General features: G+C 41.9%; 1 protein-coding gene across 11 annotated transcripts in view; it reads right to left on the reverse strand.

Annotated features, from left to right (window-relative positions):
• Window positions 1-23,098, reverse strand: part of PCDH15 (protocadherin related 15) — a 721,430-nt gene that overhangs the window by 32,278 nt on the left and 666,054 nt on the right. For 10 of the 11 annotated variants that reach the window (XM_035329710.1, XM_035329721.1, XM_035329709.1 and 7 more), the window contains 3 exons: window positions 14,596-14,811; window positions 11,172-11,260; window positions 307-483 (listed from right to left, as the gene is read on the reverse strand). In XM_035329710.1, coding sequence (XP_035185601.1) covers window positions 307-483; window positions 11,172-11,260; window positions 14,596-14,811 — 482 coding nt within the window. Of the gene's footprint in view, window positions 1-306; window positions 484-11,171; window positions 11,261-14,595; window positions 14,812-18,607; window positions 18,697-23,098 lie in introns of those variants that run through there. The other variant, XM_035329720.1, reaches the window with a different exon arrangement.

The raw sequence follows: 23,098 nt of genomic DNA on the forward strand, positions 1-23,098 counted from the left end.
AGTAAATTCCTTCAGAGAATTTAAATTGGAAGCTGCTCTCCAGAGTGAAGCAAATGTATTGCAGGCTCTCATGGAGCAAGGTCTACACCACACATGCTGGGGCCATTCACTTCAGGGGAATGGACTGAACCTAGTAAGAAGTAAACTCCCAAGCTTCATGTAGCATAGATGTCGGTGTTGTACACCAGCTGCTTCAATAGATTTTTTCTGTTCCCATTGTGTTGAACCACTTACTAACAGCGACAGACCCACAGGCTTCAAAACAGTCGTTAGAAGTATTGGAAGAGTGACAAATAATATACTCACTTAAAAAGTTCGTTCCTCATTATAGCTCGATTTGTTTGAGGGTCGATCGCATAGACCATGAGGTCAGACTTCGTATAATCCTCTTCAGAGTACCCATCCCCAAACCTCCGTGCACCAATGGATTCCACCACGACTGTCGCACCTGGAATCTGATCCTGGACATAGCGTTCCAAAATCCTGAAAATGAGATGGAGCCAGAAAGCTGCAGTGATTCATTTGTGCTGATCGAGACTGACAGCCTGAACAAGATACTAACAGACAAAAACCACTGGCTTAGACTGATGGTAACCTTCAGAGTTCTTTTTGGGAACCTCCACTCCAATATAGACTCTTAAATGCTCAGCTCTTGGGAAAAGCTTAGCAGTGTTAGGAGAGGTCATCAGAAACAGTGTCCTTAAGTCTAGTTCTTTGTATTTATGACATCAGTTGAGCTTTAAATGGCTCATGGGAAACACCAACTATGTTTCAAGAAAAAAACAAAAACAACAACTGTCATCCTTTTATTAAGCTGTACGATTTCATAATCCTTCAGTTCCAGCATTACACAGGGTGCAGACAATAAATTTTCACCCTCAGAAACAACAATTTCAACCATTTTCTGTGGGATATTTCATCTGGCCCTCTAACATAGCACCTGCTACTTCGGAGGGCATGAGTAAGTTTTACAGCTGTAAGAAACTTGGAATATCAGGCTGACAGGTTTATCACAGAACAAATATAATAAAATACAGAAGTTATACAAGCAAAAGAAAGATAGGTTGATAGAATTTAGAGGCAGCTATGCCTGAGATAACAAGGGCATAATGGCAATAAGCCAAACCAAATCTATCCTTTTTCCAAAGAGGACTCATTACAAGCTGCCTTTCTATACTCTACACTTTGCAGATACGTATATGAATAATCTGAATAATCTGAATAATGTCAATACAAGAGAACACGAGAACAATACAATCCTGGGGACATAGAATCTGTTAGAAAAAATGACATTTACTGCTTTATTTATTTATATAATTATTGATGATGAATCAAACTTTTTTTTTTCCTGACTAATGAACGTCCACAAACATCGTAGTATGTGCTTTTGGAAGTAATTTTTCTGCAGCTTTCCATGAAGAAGTGTTTATGGGATTAGTCATAAAATGTGGTCTGACTCCTAAAATATTTGAAAAAGGCAAAGTTACAATGGACACTTGCAAAATGTCCCTCTGAACGAAAACATAGGCACAGTCATGCCTGTGCCCAGCTGAATTGCCTTCAGTGTGTCTGCAAAAAGCAACAAATCAATGTGGCAAAAACATCACTGAGCACCTGAGAAGTTTCTGCACAGACACAGGCACAGCCTGAGCCTCAGACATGGGGAGCTACAGGGAAGTTACAAGCATAACTCACTACTGCTCTAATAAGCAACTTTAGAAAGAACAGCATCTTACCACAGTTATTATTTATTATTTCCTTCCTCCCTGTCCGATCCCCTACTCCATTGGGGCCCGTAAAATTTGCTGAGCTCCTATAGCAGGCTGCTTCTATGCATCTGCACCGCTGCATATCCAACAAAGAAGAGATTTAGCACTCAACAGCTCAGCTGTATGCAGTCCAAATCCTGCAGGCACCAGGTACAACCATGTTGGGGCTGACAGGAGAGGTGGTGGGGAGACAAACTCTGGCCAGAATGGATGGAGCCCAATGAAGAACAGAGAGCGGTTTAGATGGAGACATCAGACGAGCCGTAGCCATGGCTGTCGGGCAAGGGCAGAACACATCCCAGGGGAAACAGGAAAACTACCTCTGCCCACAGACTAGCTAACATGGGGAGGTTTACAAACTGGGACTCAGAAGGGCTGCCCGCAGACAGTTCTATAAACCAAGGGCATAAAAGCTAATATCCTCAATACTGAATACAAGGACAAGGAATATGCAGTAATAAACAAGAGAAGCTGGAAGTCTAATCACTCCATCAGAACTATTATGTATTACAAATATATTTGAAATATATTATTTGAATTTGTAATAAGCTTTGTATTACAATACAAAGCAGTATTGCCATCTCGTGATTTTTCATGAGCACTGATTCACATTTATCCACCTCGTTACTCTGCTCTGTATGTGACAATTTAGCACACCCTTAAAATAGAGGCATGTCTCTAAGATTTTGAAAAATCCAAGTTTGTCAGACCCAGGCTTTAGTCTCTCTATACATAGTGAATATACACCATCAGTGCAGAGCCATTTTTGTAGAAATAGCAAAAAGTAGGCTGGCTGACACACTGCTAGTTGACCAGTGGCCTGTTGCACTCCTGCTGCTTACAGCTATGGCAAACTCTGCTCATTTCCGAGCAAAGCCTTACATCAATACAAGCTGTCTTTAGAAAGCATTTATAATGTACATGGATTCCCACAGACCAAGTATGTAAATCGTTTACCTCCCTCATTAGTACAGAATCACCTTCTGATACTGCAGGGGAGTTTGCTTTTGCTGCCTCGCACAGAACTACTATTTTGCCCACTACACAAAAGGTCTGTAAGGTTGGGCAGTTACAATGCAAGGTCACTTTCAGCAGAACTTGGTAGCAACACTCCCTTTTCTCAGAAATTCTTGGCATCGCTTCTGCTGGAGTTTGTTGGCAATGGGAAAAAGTGAAGGACAAATACCATACTGCTATCAGACCATCAGGAATGGCTACGCTGCAGCAGCCGGCTTTAACTGACATTGCAAGACACACCACAAAGTACAGTGGAGTGTCAGTAGGACTTCATCTGAAACACACAGATTTCATGTTCTGGTTGAAAGATACAATAAACGCACTGAAGACTGAAAAGCAGCAATTAAAGAATGCACTTACAGACAGGACAGTTCCCTGTGAAGCTATTTTAAAAGTCATCACCTGAACTTGTAATACTGAAAAACCCTACTAAAAGTGGCTGCCTGCACGTAATACTTGACAGAAAACCAAGTTTTAAAATGCTTCCTTCAAGTAACAACAGCATTTGCAGTTGCACTGTATTTATTAGCAAAAGTCAGCCTAAAATTCCTCTCATTAGTGCAATGAGAGTAGTTATCATCCCCCAGCAGCGGTGTACATGAGCACCAGGACCAGAAGTTAAGCGGCAGTGGTGCCTTCCTACTGCTCTGCAGACATAATATAATGAGCAGAAATGCCCTCCTAGTGCATCTTCATTCCTCCTGCTTTCCGAATTCCCATCAGCAATACAAATGGAGTGAAATGAAGGATGAGAGGATTTTCACTATCACTGAGGACACAACGTGGCTCTAAATATTCTGAAAACTCAGATACGGCTTTTTTTTTTTTCCATCTTTAGATGCAAGAGAAAGACAAAAGCAAAAACACCCAATCCCACAAAACCAAACCGCAGGGGTGTTGGTTCGCTGTGCAGCAGTCTGCAGAATGCTGCAGAAACCAGGAAACCAAAGCCCGAAGGCTGGGATGCAGCAGCTCGCTCTGAACACCGTACCCACGAGCAGGGCTGACGCAGCATGCTGCCAGGCAGGGTTAGCCTCCCGCACCCAATCCAGGCAGAGAAGACCCCCGCCGAGCACAGGATTACATTGTGGGGTCAGCCTGGCATTATGGCACCGTGCTGCTTTCTCCCCACGGCTGCAAGGATCCAGCACGCCAGACGTGCTCTTGCACAGGAGAGATCCTGACCTGAGGTCTGCTACTGAGAAAGACACAAAGAACAAGCACATGTAAGGCTCACTTGGAAACTTCTTTGAAAACCAGCGTGAAGGTCCACACAAATTGGTTAATACACCTCAAAACGTGAGATACGGAGCCAGCCACATGAAAGCCCAGCAGCAACGGGAAATCTACGAGGCTCTACCGGGTACAACCACAGCCAGGTTCAGTGGCCCTCCGCTGTCCCTGGCAGAGATGCACGAATGGCCCAAAGGCACCACAACGTCCCGGTAGGTTTATGCCCCTGAGCTGGACTGCTCAGCTGTATGCGTACCCGTGGAATCAGCACACAAGCAAAAGAAACTATTCAGCCTGCAAAACATCTAAGACCTTTGTTCATACCTGAATTTAATCAGGGCGCAAATTTCTTAGCAGAAAATTCTACAAAAAAAAACAACCAAACAAACAATGTTTCAGTTCTCTGGCAATTTGACAGCCTGCTGTGTTTATGGAGTTTCTGGAGCATGTCAAAATTATTTAAGTAATGAAAAGAAAATTTGTGTTTCCCTTAGGACTCAGAAATAACAGATACCATGGACTTTGAGATGCACGTGCTGATGCCCAGACATTGTGTGCAGCTTTTGGCTCCTGCATTGAAAATCCTGGCTCCCCAGAACCACTTCCAAATCCTAACAATTCCAAATGTATTTGGAAGTGTAAGCAAATTCAGCAACAACGGACAGCGGAGAGCAGTCAGCTCTGCCAGTGCACATTAATACACACTTTTCAAGTGTTTCACACCTGAGTGTACTCTCCCAGTTTTTCTTGACTTCAGCCAAATTCTGGTTGTGGTGAATTTTTGCAGGGTTAGTACTGGGCAGCTAACCAGCTAGGTATTTTCAGCTGCACTTTTAAGAACAGACAGGTCCTGTTCCGGCCTTGCTGTGCAGCTGCTCATGGCTTTGCAGGGTGAGGCAGGCAGACCCCAGCCGTTGCCCCCTTCTCGCAGCACCAGCACCAGCCCGCAGCACGGCCACGGTACCTCTGGGGTGGTGCAGAGCTGTCCTGAGCCCGCCTGCACTGCCCAAAACCCTCCTTGATCAGCTCCATCACCACTCGGCCTCTTTTTGCTGTTATGTAGAATAAAAAAGCCGGAACTGGGGTTTATTTCAAGCCTGAGAATATTGCTTCTTTATAAAATGCCTTCTGACAAGGATTATTTTAACTATATCTCACAGAACACAAATGTGACAAGAAGCATGCATCTATGAAGGAAGTAGCAACACCGAGCCAATTTACTCTGTGTATAATGACATTAAATTATTTAGAAAACAACCCAGAGACAATGTCTTTATACCTAGTTACCCTAATCCTATAAAAGCATGTTTCATTGTCCAATATAAAGGAAATTTGCTTTCTTACATACTGCTGAAGTTTGTGATGTGCTTATCATGCACAATCCCTTCCTCCAAAAACCCTACAGGCTCTCCGATCGTTTATTTCAGTGTCATTTCCCCAGTTGCAGAAGGAACATCACCCAAAGAGTAACACCCGGACACGTCTGGACTTGGACCCAGAAGACTTATCTCCACATCTCAGCACAGAAGGTTCCTTACTGCAATAGTAAGCAATTCCAAACAAAAGCAGAGGGTTACAGCTTTCTCCGAGAAGCCATGCCCTGCATTACGGTGCTTCACAGACCGCACGCTGGCAGAGCGACGTGCGGTACTACTGGGGAGGAGATGGCTGAACCAGAGCCTCCCAGCTGACAGGAGAGCACCACGTGGAAAGGCTGGAGCTGAATAAGCTGTGGTCTTTATCAGCTAACTTAATAAAGCTTGCTTAACACCACTAGCTGTCCTGATCGCAGTGGAGGCTAAGATCAGCTAAGAAGCGGACTGGGCTCTGTTAGCACCACACACGGGTACAGCCACAGGACGTGCGTTCTCCAAGCAAAGCCCGACGTGGTGTGGGTATGAAATACAATGCGGCCACTTGGAGGCAAATGTCACAGTCGCTAATCTCATTATCAACTTGCTGATTTTGCAATTTGCTTTAGAAAGAAACAATGCAGGACACAGAAGTCAAAGGGGAAAAGGCAGAGGACGGGTGGGCTCAACTGACAGCATGAGAGTGCCGAGGCAAAGCCCACGGCGGCTGTGGCAGTACCTATGGCTCACAAATGCTTTGACCAGGGGAGGAAAGCCACTGCCAGATGCACAGACAGCTTAATAGACAGCTCTACCACCACCTCAATGTACAAGTTGATGTACATTTTGATAAGTACGTTGCATTTCAAAGGCATTCACTCACACTTCCGATTACTGAACATACCGTCATTCTGTCAAAAAAGAAAGAGGGGACAAAGAAAATACAATGCCACGCACAAATGGCACAGAAAGCACTCACGTCAACTCCCCCTTTCAGATGCCACCTACTGGGTTCTGCGAGCAGGATGAGAAAACACCATATGCCATTCTGTCAAGAGAAGGGGAGTGATCTGCGCTCCAAAACCTTTCCCTAAAGAAGGGACTGTGCATTGCAGCTCCTATATATATTATGTAGTGTAAGTACACATAAAATTAAACGCAAAATATACGTGATATATGTTATATGGTTCATTATTTATATCAATGCTACAGTATATATTATGACATTGCATTTAAACAGACCACACTTTCCACGTAGCAAAGGAAAGCTGACACTCCTTTAAGAAATGATGGCAGTCAACTTTATATATGGAAACTATTAAGTCAGCAGCCTGAACTGAATGAATGTATTCCAAAATGCTTTCTCACTATATCTCTGAGGATCAGCACTCGCTTTTACATCTGCATTTTCTAACAAAACTTGCCTGGTCACTTCTATATTGTTCTTGAGGTTTGAGTGGGGAATTTCTGTAGCTATGGAAGTACTCCCATCTTCTAAGTGTTAAGGTATTAAAGGACTGCAGCCTGCAACGGGCCAGAGGGAAAGTCATCTGGAATTATCACGTGCCATTTCCAGCAATTCTGTCCTGAAAACTTAGGGAATAACAACTATTAAGATATACATGACACAAATGAACATCAGAAGAAAAAAAGGAAAGCTCAGATTCCACTTCCAGAGGCAGGTCTTGCCAGTAGTGTGCATGAACCTGAATTCCCCAGCACAGGAGAGGCAAAAATGCTCTCTGGAGCAACACAGAGAGAGGGAAGGTTCAAAAGCCCATGATATTAAAATAGGACAACCATTTTAAAATGGACAACCATTTTGGGACCTCTGCCTTTGCACAAATACATGAAGGCTGTGCTGGGACTTCTCTCAAATGAAACCAGAATAGAGAAACGGGGCATTGCCACCAAGACCACACTGAAAATAAAGGAGACTATGGGAATCTCTTGATGTGGGAATGTCAACATTTCAGTGCTCAGATAAATTTACTACATAACTTGTTAGTAAACTGTAAAAACTATTTTATCTATGCACTCCTATTTGAAGTACAAGGGGATTCCACCTCTTCTCCAATGAAAGACTCCTACACCACCACCTTGGAGGTTTTCTTCATGTGGACAGAAAGTAACCTCCCTGCTTTCCATGCTCATTCTTCACTAGAGTAGAAGGAAGAACATGGGACTCCTTTCATTTTGATTTTTGAAAGCAAGGAGATGATCCTCATGTGGTTCTTCAACAACTCTAGTACAGTACACCTGACGTTTGTAACACCTATGGGATGAAACACGTCTCTTCTGGTCATGGGGCCCACCTGAGTTTAGCTAGAGTTGTAGGTTGCAGCCATGTGAAGACCAAAGAACTAAATGGTCTGACAACAACGTTGGCCATTTTGTTGTGGATGAAGACTGTTCCTTCCTTGCCCAACAAGTAAGCACTCACGCAGCAACACGGCCATAGTTAAAGAAAAGTGCCCCCAGGTATGCTGTCTGCCTTCACCCAGAGGTCTGAAAGACAGGAACATGCACTGAATTTTCTACTAAGCCTCGCTCCATTTTCTCTGTCACCTGCAGCAGACATAAATAGACCTATCTGAACAGTCATAATTGAAGTGGGTGAAAGAAATGGCAAATCTGACATTGATGTGCAGTCCAGAGGATATGGAAAGCTCGTTGATGAAATTAAAGCAGCTCCAGGAAAACCAAGGTGCTTCCTGAATGACTGCAAAGGCTCGCAACACTATCAGAAATGTCAGCTAAAGACATACCCATTTTCCCTATCAAAAAGCCCAAACTCCTAAGCCAAACCAATAGCAATGTTTTAAATCTTTTCTTTTTTTGCAGTACTACTTTTATTTGGGTCATTAACCAACATACATCTTGGGCTATGCTGAGTAAGCTTTTCCAGTGTGCAAGAACTGAATTATGTATTTCTCAATAGCGTGTAACCGTTCTCTACTGAAAGATAGGGGCAGCTGGGGAGAATCTGTTATAACTTGCTCTCCGAAGTTGTTTAAATCACTATTTATTTTGGGAGGAAAAATCACTATCATTTCAAAAATGACCAACTACACACTTTCTTAACATACCCAATCACCAAAGCATTGCAATCGGTAGTTAAATGTTATCTTTTCACAGCTTAATATTTACTATCACTCCACTGCCAAAAAAAGGAAGACGGGAAAGAGTTGAATAACCACTGTTGCAACCAATTTTGTTAATGATAGTCTTTTTTCTGTTAATGAATTACCAAGTGTTCAAATTTCATAAATTAACGCATTACTTGAAATAGCTCAGAAAGCTCTTCAGATGAGAACATTTTAGCCTGAGAAGGTCTCTAACTTGCTAATTTTCTCTTTGCCTGTGATTCCATATAATGCATGAAAACAATCACAAATTCCTAGTATTTGGTTTTTATGTTCTGCATAAATAATTACAACTTTTGTAAAAACAGGGAGATAACATTCCTATAAACCTTAGGAAGAAAATCCAAGAAATCTAAAGAGGAAAATGACATAAATAAGTTTCTGTGTGAAAAAAAAAACACCTACACATATACAGAAGAATATATGAAACTTTGCATCTGCAAGTAGTTTCGAAATAGAACGCAACGGGCTTCTTGAACAATGCTCATGTAACCTCTTGTAGCAGAAGTTGTAATTAAAAGCTTAACTTTAAAAGTGAAGTTCTTACATCATACTTTTTTTTTTCTGTCCTCACAGTGTTTGCAAACGTAAACTTCCCAAGCTTATCTTAAACATTTTTTTTTAATACTCATTCAGAAGCTTCAATCACAGTGAAATATTTACCCATCTGTCAGAGACTTCCATGCAGAGGGGCCAGAACAGCATGAAACAGTTCTGAAAAGACTTCTACCTGGCAGGAAAGGAATTGTTGGAGCACAGGGGCTGAGGAGCATAGCTCTGGGCTGTTTTCCAAGATGGTGGCAGGCTGTGCCAGCCATCCCTCAGGGTCCAGGAGGAAAGAACTGCGGGTATGGTTACAGCACAATTTATTGTTCAGGCTCTGAACACCACCAAGACCTGCTGGGAGCTGGAAACAAGTTGCTCCAGTGGTTACAAAGGGAGATTTCTGCAGGAACAGTGAAGGGACGAGAAGATATTTGCCATGCTGCCCACTGCAGCACTCTTGCACAGCCCCCCAGCACGTGTCATGCAGCCGACACTCTTCACTCAAGACAGCCTTCTTTCACCCCGTTTTCAAACTGCCCTCCGCAAAAGCTGTAATTTGGTGGTGGCTTCTCTGGCTCCAGGATAGTCCAGAACTGGGAGGATCTCAAAGGCAGCCTAAGTCCCAATTACTCTTCTAAGATCTGTGCTGTGTCATATAGAAAAATGGTACAGACACGTTCATCTTCTGCACTCAAGAAAATGGAAGCCCAGGAAGGCTACAAGAGAAGTTTGTGTACAGCGCAGCATGCTAAGGTCAACTTGAAGGCTTAGGAAAGCAGGAGCAAACTTTTTCTATTACTGTCAATAAAAGTTATGTCGTTCGTCATCTCTCCAGCCAACATCAACACCTGACACTTCCTGAAAGCTAGATCTTAGTGTTAAGCAAGCAGACTTGTGTATTATTCATAGCTCTAGGAAATGGATTCCCTGCAAGCTCAGACTATTACCTGAACAACTTAACAAGTGTTTCTGATGTTAGCATCGATCAGAGCTACCTTAACCCTGGCTTGGAGCAGAGAGGAAAGGGGGATGTACTAAGTATCCAAAAGTTAATCTGTTGATTATTTTTTCCTAGCCCAGAGAAGGCATGAGACATTTAGATAACACACTTCTTTTTCAGTGAGCGATTATATCATCAACCCTAATGTATTTCAATTTCCATGGAGCTGTAAAGGTGTGACAATAGGATGTAACAGAACTGGAAATCTGAGAAATATCATTCATCACAGATGGACTACACTGATGGAAGAGTGCCCAAATGTTTGTAATCACCTGTAATATTTTCTTTCCTGTATGTCTAATTCGTGGTTATATGCCTAGTGACATATAGATAATTATCTTTGCCTTTCAAAAGGAAACCAAGACTGAAAACCTGACTCCTGGAGGCTGTCACTGATGTGGCATACGAGCACTATTATAACATTTTACCGAAAGAATTTTTGCTAGCTTCCAAGTATGATAAAATACCTTGCCTTGACTGCAAAGCATTAATGTTTCCAATTACCTGTACCCCCATCACAACGTCATATGCCTGCTAGGCTTCGATAGTGACACCCAGTTACCTTTTTTTTTTTTTTTTTTTTTTCAATTACCATTTTATGTAATGTTACTGGCATTAATTGTACCAATGTAAATTTTCTAAACTCTGCTTTCCCTTACAGCTATGTACCCAAATAAAACCACAATGAAACCATACACCTCAGCAGCACACACTGCCTCAATCTTCTGGAGCCGTGCTTTATTCATTTCACATCCTGGATTTTGACCAATGCATGTTCTGTCATCAGTGCTTGCAGACTCCATTGTGCTCCGAGGGGCAGCTCTGAACCTAGTCTGATCCTGCAAAGCAGGTGGGTATAAAGCAAAGAAGTGCTGTACCTCTGCCCCCTTGGGAGGAGGGGCAAAATACAGATTTGGGGGGCCAGTGTCACCACCCAGCTGGTTTTGCTCCCCATCAAAATACTTGCTTATTTGCAAGCCTTCTGGCAAAAAAAAAAAAAAAAAAAAAAAAAAGAAGCAGATCATGACACAGAGGGAGCACTTCTTGCTGAATCTAAACACAAAACCAGTGAATAGTCTGATATTTGTAGAGTAAGTAAATTTGTTACCCTATGAGTTGATCTTTGTTTTGTTCCACAAGGGTGGGAGGAACATTAGAGACGATGACTTGCATATCCAACTGATTGACCACAGAGACCTGGAAATAAAAGAGTGAAATTCATTGGCACTTCCACATGTAACATCCTCCCCGTACAAACAGAATGGAATAATTGCTTTCCTGCCTTCACTGCCATGCCCTGATGTACCGATGTCTCATTTAATTCCAGAAAAAGATAGTTGGGAAATCTTGCTTTGCTTGGCAGCCAATACCAATAAACCACAGGGAATTACTTATTCAGAACTGTAACTGCAGACCTGCATGAGAATTTTATACATATCTGGGGGGAGGGAGCCCATGAAGCTTGTTTGTCATGGTTTAAAAATTTACTTATAGCATCCATGAATATCCCACATGCCCTATTCAAAATCACTTATTAACATCTCAGTATCTTTTATGACTTGACAGGAAGATCCAACCTTGGAAACATGCAATTTACACCAATGTAAATGCAAATACCAGATTAATTCAACTAAATCTAATGGTACTTCGTTAGAAAATTACATTGCTCATCTATTGTGATGGAAGTACTCTGTGCAAGTTTTTATTTTATTCTCCAATTTCTTTATCTTCTCCCTCTATATGGGATAAAATATCTCCGATCAGCATTTCCTACTACAAAGGCAAAGCAGCTCCTCTGTTTCTCAACGGCAGGTTGGACGGTGAGTGTGCAGAAGGGGCTACAAGCATGGATCACGTTCAGCACAGCTGGCAAACTCTGCTTCACATCTCAATCTAGTCTCCTTGAGCTATTTTTAGTGTGATCCCAAGAAAAGGCTGCCTTCGGGTAAAACGGCTGCATGCTTCCCCTTCCCCCACTTTCTTTTCCTTTTGCTCTCTCTACACAAGCACAACCAATCTCCCCTCAGGCTGTGGAAAGAACAGTTACTTCCCCAAAAGGTGGAGAAAATAAAACATTTCTTAAAATCTGGTTCATGTTCATATAGACATGACAGTAAACATCATCTCCCATATATCATGTCTCTGTAGATGATTCCGGAGCTAAGTTTGGAAAAATATGTAGGACAATGTTAAAACGGATAAATTTAAAAATCAGTTATCCAAATTAATTCTAAAATAAAGAACAACAACTACTTCTCATAAGAGAAGTCTGAGCGCTGTAAGCACTTCGGTGGACAAGCCATAATATACTTTCACATCAAACACTGATTCACCAGCTTTGAAACTTAATTCAACTTTAAATATTTAAATGTTCTTTAAATGTCGTCAGACGCACTGATCGGAGTGTACAGACTTCTTTGTGAGAAATACAGAATTATAATGAACTCAGATTTTAGACTATGATTACTAAAAAGAACTCTAAAGCTATGAGCAGTTTAATGTAATTAACTATATTACACAATTCAAGCAATCACTGTGCACCTATTTACTGAGTGCTGCATAAATGTAACCAAAAAGCAACAGTTCTTTTGAAACCTCAAGAATCACAATTATGATTTCTCATTCATGTACAAAAATGCAAATAAAAACACATTCATGACAAGCTACAGAAAAACAACAGCGTGGAACAAAAAACAAGAAAGAGTTAAGGTTTCCATAGTAACGCTTGTGTACCATAAACATTTGTAAAGACCCTTTATTTTTTCAATTACTGATTTTTCCTTTTGATCTTGAAGCTACAATGGAAAATTTCATCACATTGAGCCAAATTGTAGGCATCTACCTCGAGCCACCCTGAGAGCCACAGGCAGCAGGACCAGCCCCTGCAGCATGAAGACATTGTCCCAGCAGCTTTGGCACCTCATGCTGGTCTCACATCACCGCCAGGGCTCCGAGGCACTGTCCTGGCCCTCGTTCTGGAGAATACCTAGCTCTGCCCACGTTCCTTGCTGAGCTGTCCCTCTGGTGTTGCTCCGCCCTTTCTCCCTAGATCTGCTCCCAGAGCAATCCTAACTTCTTCCCATACATCTCATCCTTTTTTCACACGAGCAATTAGTTTCATTTCTCCTACCTACACACTTTGAACTTGCACTGAAAGCAGTTACACCTCCCGGTCTGACCTCCTGACACCACACACTGACCTATGACAACTTCTGTTCAAACCACAAAGCCCAGGAACAGCTTGGTGTAGTTAGAAAGGATCTTCATGTATGGATCATGCTCAGGGCAAACCCAAACATTCATGTTGCAGCAGTGTCCATCTGTAACTGTATCTACGGTGACTCTAAGCTCTCACTCCTTGGTCAAGAACAGTGTCTCGGAGTGCCCATCGCTCACTAAGACAACCTAAATATCTATAAATTAATGAGACAAAGTTCACTTTCTAATTTTAATGTCAATATCTTTGGGCTATATTTTAATCTAGTATCACCACATAAATTGCATGAGAATGCCCTATCATTTTGAGAGGTCAAGCATGAGGATATCATACATTATGTTTATTTGCTGAATCCCCGCATAACTCAATATACCAAGCATTATGGCTATCATCTGTATCATTTGACAGTGTTCCCATGAACTAGATAATGTACTTCATCGCTACGACATTATGCTAATATTAACCCAATCCATCAAGTTATATAGGCTTTAAAGAAATTTAGCTTTGATGGTTTCTGTGACTGACTAAGTCAATGTCCTTTACTCGGCACAAAAAATTAGCTCAGTGTTTGAAGCTGGTGCCATTTTTGAAACATTGCTTCCCTGAAAACTTAAAGTACAATCTTAGCCCAAAATTATTCCTTTCATCTCACTCCCAGACAAGAGCAACTAACACATGGCAAACCTGGCTTTCCCCAGTCTTCTTTCTGAGCCTGTTTGTTCGGCTCTTTGCCTGCACTGCAAACCAGATACATCAGATCTAACTGCGACCCAGAAGCTCTGCAGTAACCTTAACACAGAGCACAACCCAAGTTAGCAAGATCCAAGTTAGCAAGATTTTAGTTTGACTTATTAACTAGGGCTTAATGCCATATTATTCCTTCTTAACCCACAGCTTCCAAACAGGAGCTGCCTGTACCTTGCTGGCTTTGAGGACAGGTGGATCTGTAAATGCTTGTGTCTGACCACACAGATGTGACCTGTTTTATAATGGGAATGCAAAAAAAAACAAACAAACCCAACTTTGATTCCATGTTTAATGCAAAGAATTAGAATTTAAATTGAACCATTGACAATGGCTCTTTGAATGAATAAACACTCAATATCTGAAATCAGTACCTCTACCATGAAACATGACGGAATGTTTCAGACAGTCCTAAAAGCTTCTGATTTGAAAAAGCTTTATTTCAGCAACTTAAGGAGATCAAGTGCACTGTTTATGGTCTTCCTGTAGGTCTGCCTGAAATTAAACTTTATGTAGTGTTCAAATTTCCTCAACAATTATTCCAAAAAGATAATGCCTTGCTCATACTTACAAGTACATCTGCTTTGCTGCTCAGTCCTTTTCCATAATTGTCAGTTGCAATGACCTGAAACTTGAAATAGGATCTTCTCATATTTTTGAACAGCATAGCAGTTTTTATTAGCCCTGTGTAAGCTTCAATCACAAAACCTTCTTTACCATCCTTGATTGGAGGAACGATGAGCCTGTACTGCATGGCACTGTAATTCCCAGTGTCTTTATCATCGGCCTATTAGGGGGGAAAAAAAGAGAAGCAGAAGCAAATAAAGTAAATATTCACACAAAGAATCATTAACCTTGTCCTTTAAATAAAGTTGCATATTGGTCCAGCAAATCTTTTCCACTGATGTTTAAAACATTAGATCCCAGAGAGTGGATATTGCTATTACTTTAAACGGTTCATTTAACTTCACAGCATACAGCTTTGCTTTTCCAGCAATTTCTTTTTCCAATGTTAGCTCTAAATTGTTGAAAAAAGGACTTTTCATGTCTGCAACAAACTGAACAGGTAAGAACAGTTGAACCCTGAGAAGCAACTACTTCCAAATTCTTGGTAACAAATATTAATTATTAAAAAAAAAAAAAAGAAAAAAAAGCCATCAACACACACACACAGACAAGAAGAATGTCCTCCCTCTTCTTTGGGACTTTCTTCATTCTCACACATTGAGCACATATACATATATATAATTTTTTATTTTTTATTTTATCTTTGAAGTATCCCTGCAGTGCTGCACAACAGACATGGGGGACAGACCTAGTGCAGGACACAAAGCTGTCCTAGCATTGCTGAATTGCTGCAGAAGTAGGACGCAGTCCTGCCATCAATTAGGCAGCCCCAGGAGCTACATTTCAACACCCACCTTATACCTGACAACCCCATTCCAGCCTCTCCAGACCTAGTCCTTCACACAAATCATGCTCCAGTTCAAAAGGTAGTACCCATGTTCAGATAAAAGTGTTTCTGCAGACCCTTACAATGCTTTTGTGTGCTTTATCTAGGAAGAAGTCAGAGAGATGGCAGCTAATTACTGCTGGTACCTTTGCCTACTCACTAGGCTTGGGCACTGCCTCAGCAGCTGGGACACTTCAGCATCTATTAGCAGGCTTTTATCAAAATACTGGCACAACTTCTTAAGTCTGCGGCCTCAGCTAACGTCAGAGAAAAAACACCCTTAACATCAAAAAGGTGCTGGTCTTTCTGTAAAATCCATAATTCATCATGACTTAAGAACAAAAACAACAATCAAAACCCACCCATGGTTTATGGCAGCGTTACGAATTGGTTTATCATGATACGCCACAGTCTAAAAGGCATTATCTGGGCAAGGTCATTAAGCCTTTGATAGATGGCCATTAATCATCATTAATTGTATTCTCACCATCACTGAACAAAACCTGTAAGGTGGAAATTTTTCAGAACTCCTATTTTATCTTTACTTTTGGTTAATTTTCAGGGAGCATCAGTGAGGACATGTAATATGCTACGCAGCACAGCATGATGCTATCGAGAGATACACGTGCCAGATGGGTATCGTTGATGCAGGTACTCCGCGCTGCACGTGCTTTCCATGTTACCCTGACTGCTCTCAGGCCAGATGGAAGAGAGAACCACACAGAGTTTAAGCTGTGATATCTGGGCTCCTTTAGCTGGAGGGAGCCAGCACACAGCACAGCAAGTGCTGCAGAACCGCCCAAAAGAGCAGCTCCCACCACGGCACTGGCTGCTGGGCCGCCTGCCGCTGGGAGAGAACTTTAAAATAGTCCTTGCATCCTTTGTAAGCGTTTTGTTTTCCTCTGAATTGACACAGGTTTAGCTGCCTTGGCTACAAGAAGCAGAAATATAAACTGCGTTAAGGTGTTTTTGTTCTGTAGTTCTATAGCTTTTTTATGCCTTTTAAAATCAAGATTACCACCTCACGGGCGATCTCAAACACCTTTATTAGTGTTTTCAGGAAACACGGGGAAGGTTAAAAGCTTTCTGAAATTTACCCCGCTCTGTCAGTCACAAGGTAAAGAGATCAGCGAGCTCTTTGAGAACACTCCTGCTATCCAGCTGCCACAGGTAAACACAACCCCAAACCATCACGGAGACAGCGGACAGGAGCTTGACAGCTGCAATTTCAGAACCAGGCTGCTTTTTGGCTTTCCTTTTGACAAGTAAATTGCTGCAGGAACAAATAAACGTGAGGGTATGCTGTAAGGCACAAGTAATTGAAGAAGTGGCTGTACCTAAAAATTGGGTTGACAAACGAGTGCTAACAGTCCTCACCATCTGAGTGCTGACAAGTCAGGGCTCAGCACGGAGTTCAGGTCAGCCCTTGTACGAAGAGCACAAATGCCTAAATTACAAGAGGGGTTGCACAAATTCTTCAAGCAACCACACCGACCTCACTGACCTAATCTGACTTATTTCTACCGCAGATCCAGTTTATGCATTCTGAGATTAGCATGCTGTGGTGGGATGACCTTGCCTGGGTGTCAAACACCTGCCCTGCCATGCTCTCACTCACTCTACTCAACAAGAAAGAGGGAGAAAAGATGGAAAAGCTTGTCTGGGGGTCAAGGTAAAGACAGGACAATGACTTGCCACTTACTGTCATGGGCTAAGCAGACTTGATCTAGGGGAACTTCAATTAATTTCTTGCATTTTTTTTTGCATTCAGACTGGCTTCTCAGTGCTATTTGGATCAATTTTGTCAATGTATTTTAAGAAAGCTTTATACCCCTCATGTATTCGAAGATGAGATCAGAAAGCCTCTGCCTGTAGCAGCAGGGGAACCTGAATACGCACAAAATAACATTTTGTACAATCCGTACAGAAGACCACCCGCGTGCTGCCCAAGAGACAAGAAACATCTTTGGAAACAATGTCATGGGGATGCAGAGCAGTGAACCTTTTAAAATAATCACTTAATTGCTCCATACCAAACAAATCACTGTGTGCACGCATGTAAGACCAGGTCAGCACAGTTTGTACGACATCGCTTGGTTTAAAGCCGTGAACAATACAGAAAAGGCCAGCTTGGGAAAAAAAAAAAAACTGGCTTGTCCACACTCAGCTTTGCATGTTGGATTATGGGGCTACAAAAAAAAAAGTCCTCTAAAGCTCACGTGGCACGTGCTTTGGCACACGTGAGCACCATCTGATCTGGCTCCTCGGGGTCTTTGCCATAGCGAGACAGGATTCACAGCGACTGCCCTGCCGGCTGCCAGCGGCTCCCTGGAGGTGCCCTGCATGGTGGGCATTACGCTCTTTCAATAAAAAGCCAATTTCTTTGTTAAAACTGATTTATTACATTGGTTCAGTTGAGCAATGAGCCTATCACTTCTTTCATATTAGCAAACTCTACCTCAGTAGAAAGACACGACTTTTAATGGTGGTTTGTTTCGGTAACAACAGAAGTCAATTTCACCTTCAATATTTCCCGCTTGTATGTGTGCTACTAAGGACAAACAAAATTTGGATCTAAATTAAGGTATCAGTATTACAGGCACAGACACTAAATAAGTCATTCTTTCTGAACAAATGTCGTGACACTGATGTAATTGTTTAGAAGGGAGGGTATGGTAAGTCTTGCCTCTGATTTTACTGAATGAAACTTCAGTGAAATAGGCATTTTTAAATTTTAAGCATGCAGCATCTCACATCCTGCAGTTCAGATCTCCAAAGCTGGTAGACAGGCTGCAAGTTGATTTTCAGAAGTTATGAGAACTCAGTGGCACTCCAGAGAAATATACGGCCTCAGCATCACTAACATTCAGGCTATTTTCATCTCAGAAACCATCTACAAGCAGATGAGCAAAGCAGGTGCAAACAGCCTGAGGAACTCGGAAAAATCACCAGATTCCACTTTGAAACATTCTAACTTTTTATTTCCATTTCTCCCTTTTGTTACTGCTATTTCTGCTTAGATCAAGCCTAACAATGACTCGGTGCAGTGTTCAGTTGCACAGGACCACCAGAGAGAGCTTGTGAGCTGCTGACATCCGTGTACCAACTTCTTTAATACAGAGTGAGGATGTTTGCTATTCTTGTAATTTGTCCTGAAGGTAAATATTTTTGACACTTCATTAGGAAGAGCTATACGGTGTCTCAAGAGTTGCGTTATGACTGTCAAAGAAGAGAAAGAGCAATCCTTAATCTTAATATCATAGCAGTATATCTTTCGTTTGTCATGTGCAGGAAATACAGATGTCTCCCAAATTCTGCTATGATTGAGTACTGATAAATATGTATGATCTTAGGAGTTACCAGGCCAAATTCAAGCCTCCTGTAATCGAGTACAAGCACACCCACATGAGTGGAGTTTTGCTGGCGCCTCCTCGTGCTGCCTCCAGCCCTTACCCTTCATCTCCCATGGAGGTAAAGAAGCAGCTGAGGGGCTGTGCCTGCTCCCTAGCCCCTCCGAAAAAGCACATCGCCCTAGCCAGGTATCAGCTGAAACATACTGCTCTAGGCCCTACCGCTGAGGGTGTTGACCGCAAGGTTGTTAATGGCTATATTTTGTCATTTTATTGGCAGTCATACCTCTTGGAGCAAAAAGACCAATAAGCCAAGTGTTCTCGGTGTCTTCATTTCCTACAGAGACTGCCAGCACAACCCACTGCAGGTCACTAGAAACACTAAAACTCCTGGCTTTGCAGAGCAGCAGAGAGGAACGCTGTCAGTGCAGGGTTCGCTCTCAGATGAGTGATGTCTCATTTGGCCGAGCAACGCAATGTCAATGGGATGATGGGTACAGCTGCTTTGCTTCCGACAAAAAGTGCTTTTTACTCATCAAATCTAGTATAATGCCTTAAAATGCAGAGGAAGCAGAAAGGTACTTTTTGGGTTGTTTTCCACCTTCAGGGAGGGAAGAAACCTCTTTGCTCAAGTATGGAAAAAAGCAGGACTTGGATGTAATCACTAGAGCCTAGTCAAGCTGCATATCTGGAAGACAAAACATGAAAATGCACAAGCCGAAGTGACAGAGACCCCTGTAGTAGTGCCCCTGTAACCAGTTACAGTTTGTGCTAGTTCATGTGTCTGTTCCTAGTTAATTAATTGATAGAAGACGTGCACTGCATGTGAGCACCTCACAGCAGCTGTCCTTAGCTGTCCAAGCTGAGGAACACACATGCAGAAGTGCTAGAGACAGGTAACAGTGCAAAAGAGCACAGCAGTGAAGAAATACAGGAAACTAGAAAAGGAGAGAGGAAAACAGCAAGAGCTACAATAAACACACTGGTTTAACATTCTGTAAATCACAAAGCAAAAATGCCTCTAAACCAGCACCACAGCAGATGTGGCTTCAGAACTGGAAATATTCAGCAGTCTGTAAATTCCTATAGGCAAAAATGGTCTTGTTCTAAAAGCTATTTTACGTGCAAGCAACTGATTGGAAACAGTTGAATTTGCCATCTGCTTAGTGGCAAAAAAAAAAAAAAAAAAAAAAAAAGAGCCCAGGCCCATTCATTTTACATGCCCTGTTAGCATCCTCAGGCTCATGATTAAGGGTGACCCTAGTAGGGAGACTGGAAAACATTTAAAATTAACAATTGCATTTAACTTCAAACAGCCAGTTTGAATTTAGCTCATGCTGATAATGATAAAAACTGTAATAGCCTGATGGCTATTCAGTAGCTTCAGGAGTTATAGCTGGCAGAGTTTTTAACGCTCGTCCTCAACAAGCCACCACCAGACTTTTCAGCCCACTGGCAATTTTGGTGAAAGCATCAGGAGTGCTATTGGCACATGGCACTGCTTTCACAAGGCTCTCCGGGTGAGAGGGTAAGTGCCCGACCGTAATGCTGTGGTTGTGCAGCCATGCAGTTGTGCCTCACGCAGTGATACCGCCTGCAGGAACGTGCAGGCTTGAGAAATGCAAACTAATCACCTTTCACGAGGGCCGTGCTGAGCCAAAGATGAATTACTTTATGCTTTAAAGGCATTATTTGCTATGCATACTAACTAAAGTACTACACCAAAGAGGAAAGGAATCTGCTAAGCCTATCGCTGATCACTGCCCAGCCTGCTCCGAATAAACCCCAGCTCAACAGAAACCTTTGAGAAATTCAGGTTGTAAGAAAAAAAAGTGAACGACAGTTCGTTTTTTCCGTCACTGGTGTCAAAATACTCAAGGTGTCTACGTAGTATTCATAGCATTTTCCTGCTGTGCCAAGAGCAGTTAGGGCTCAGCACAGCGGGTCCCCCTCTCCGTGCTGGGACACAGCAGCCATGCAGTTGATCCTCCACGGGATGGGGACGATCCAGCACCATGCGTGCTCCAGGCTTACTCCCTGCTTCCTGCCCCACGGGAGTACCTTGCTCTGGAAAGCATGTGTAGGACTAACACACCTTAAAAAGTTAGAAAATAGCATAGCAATTGGAATCTTCTAATATTTCATTTAAAAAAAAATAATCAAAGGGTGTTTTTGTTTTCCAGTATTCCATAGGTTTAGTGGATCTCACTTCACTTTAAGACCAACACACCTCTCATTTGGAAACAGGGAGGCACTACTAAACAAAGTGTTCCCTGCACCCCAACAAAAGCAGCTTTGATGGTCCAAAATACTTCACAGTCCAATATCATTAATAAAAAAATAGGAGACGATCTAATTTGCGGGAAGAATTTGCTTCGGCCAGTACACAAAATTACTGCAGTAAGAGCAAACACTACTTCTTTTTCAGATGCAACGAACACTGACAAAGGAAAACAGCAGTACTGTTTTTTATGGTAAAAAGTTTAGCGAACCAACGTATTGTCTAGAGATGTGTTCTTTGAAGGAAATTACCTGTATGCTTGAAATTAGTGTAATATTATTCTTAGCAGGGCAAACAGCTTTCTGTCAGAGGCCAGATGTTACAGCAGATGGGCATGTTTGAGGGTGTGCTGTTTTCATAGCAAATATGCTTCAAAGTCGATTCTTGCTTCTACCAAGTATGTTCTCTCCCTACAGATTATTCAGATTCATAAATTATATTTTAACTAACAAAGATTGCGACTGGCAAGGCAGTTAATTTTTTTTTCCATAGAAGCTTTTCTCTAGTGCACATGCAAAAGCAAAATTAGGAAAGGGAAAACTTTGTGTTCCACAGCAGAAAGCTGTCTCAAGGTGCCCAGGGCTGAAACTCACTCTCACAGAACCTGCCACTATGAAGATCTATTTATCATCCCAAGTAAAAAGGAAATGCCAAAAAAAATCTAGAGGTTATGAACACTACTAGAAAATAACTGGAGATTTAATATGGATAAATGTGTCTGGGTAAAAAGGAGTCCTGGTGTTCTCTCCATACACAACAGAACCATACCCAGGAGTTTTACACATTTATTTTATCAATTGCTTTAGCTCATTAGGCAACGGTTAAAACAGATTGCTTTCACGGATTATGGCTAAATAAATTCCTGTTGTCCTGTGTGCTATTAGAGAAAAAAACAGCATAAAATGGCTTTGTGTTATTTCGCTGTTCCACACACTAAGATACTAACAGGAACAAAGAAGTTACATCAAGAAGCTTGCCAGGAAGGGGCACACAATACACAAAAGGTTTAAAGTGAAATCTGACCAACTGCATTGTAAGAATCAAGCTTCCTTAAGGACATAACCGTGTTTCAGACTTCACTAGGTCCTATCATCATCACCAAACCTCTCAGCTGGCTTCATATTAGAGCCATTTCTAGAAAATTTAAGCCACCCACTTCCAGACGCTTTGACTGACCGACGTTTATTTTGGGAAGCCTTTTCCACAAACATCTTCAGTACAAAAATATCCCATAAACTCAGGAGCAAAACAGAAAAAGAGCTCATTTTCTTTATTAGAATTATGACCGCTGATATGTGTTCATTTGAATGCACTGCAACAAACATTCGTGTAGAGAGATTAATACAAAAGAAGAAAATATTTGAAAAGAAAGGGCTAATAACACCATTAGAGTGAAGCAAATTCCTGCTAGTAATTTCCCTATAGATTGTGTGGACTTTGTTTTTGTTTTCATAGAGCAGAACGGAAATGTTGTGTATGTGGCTAAAGCAAGTCCAGTCCTCATTCTGAGAAGAAAATCAGTTAGATGAAAATACCAGTGGCAAAACAAAATAGCTAATTCTAATATGATGAAATGCATAGCAAATCTCAAACCACAGCATTCATAGGTTAGCAGTTATGAGCATTACACCTGTTTTTAATTAACACATTCATAACAAAAAGCATGACATGACCTTTAATCATGGAAATGGGCTCTCATATACGTTGAAAATTCTGGGGGAAAAAAAAAAGACCTGCAGAAAAGGTGAGAGAATGGAAAAGGTTATTGTAACACCAATCCCCACCAGGTCTGTCCAGCACCTGAAGCCTTGTGCTGAGCACCACCACAGCTGTAATTAAAGCATTGATCCGTCCCATCACTGCAGGCCTGGCTGCAATGGCCACAGAGCGGATGGGAAACCCAAATAACCAGCAACCAAGGCGTAAAGCAGCTGTCCTACCACCAGGGCTCCCAGCTACCACAATTTCTGCAGAGAGCAGCTAATTCTCT

The sequence above is a fragment of the Oxyura jamaicensis genome, chromosome 6 (assembly GCF_011077185.1).
Source record: "Oxyura jamaicensis isolate SHBP4307 breed ruddy duck chromosome 6, BPBGC_Ojam_1.0, whole genome shotgun sequence".
Classification (NCBI taxonomy): domain Eukaryota; kingdom Metazoa; phylum Chordata; class Aves; order Anseriformes; family Anatidae; genus Oxyura; species Oxyura jamaicensis.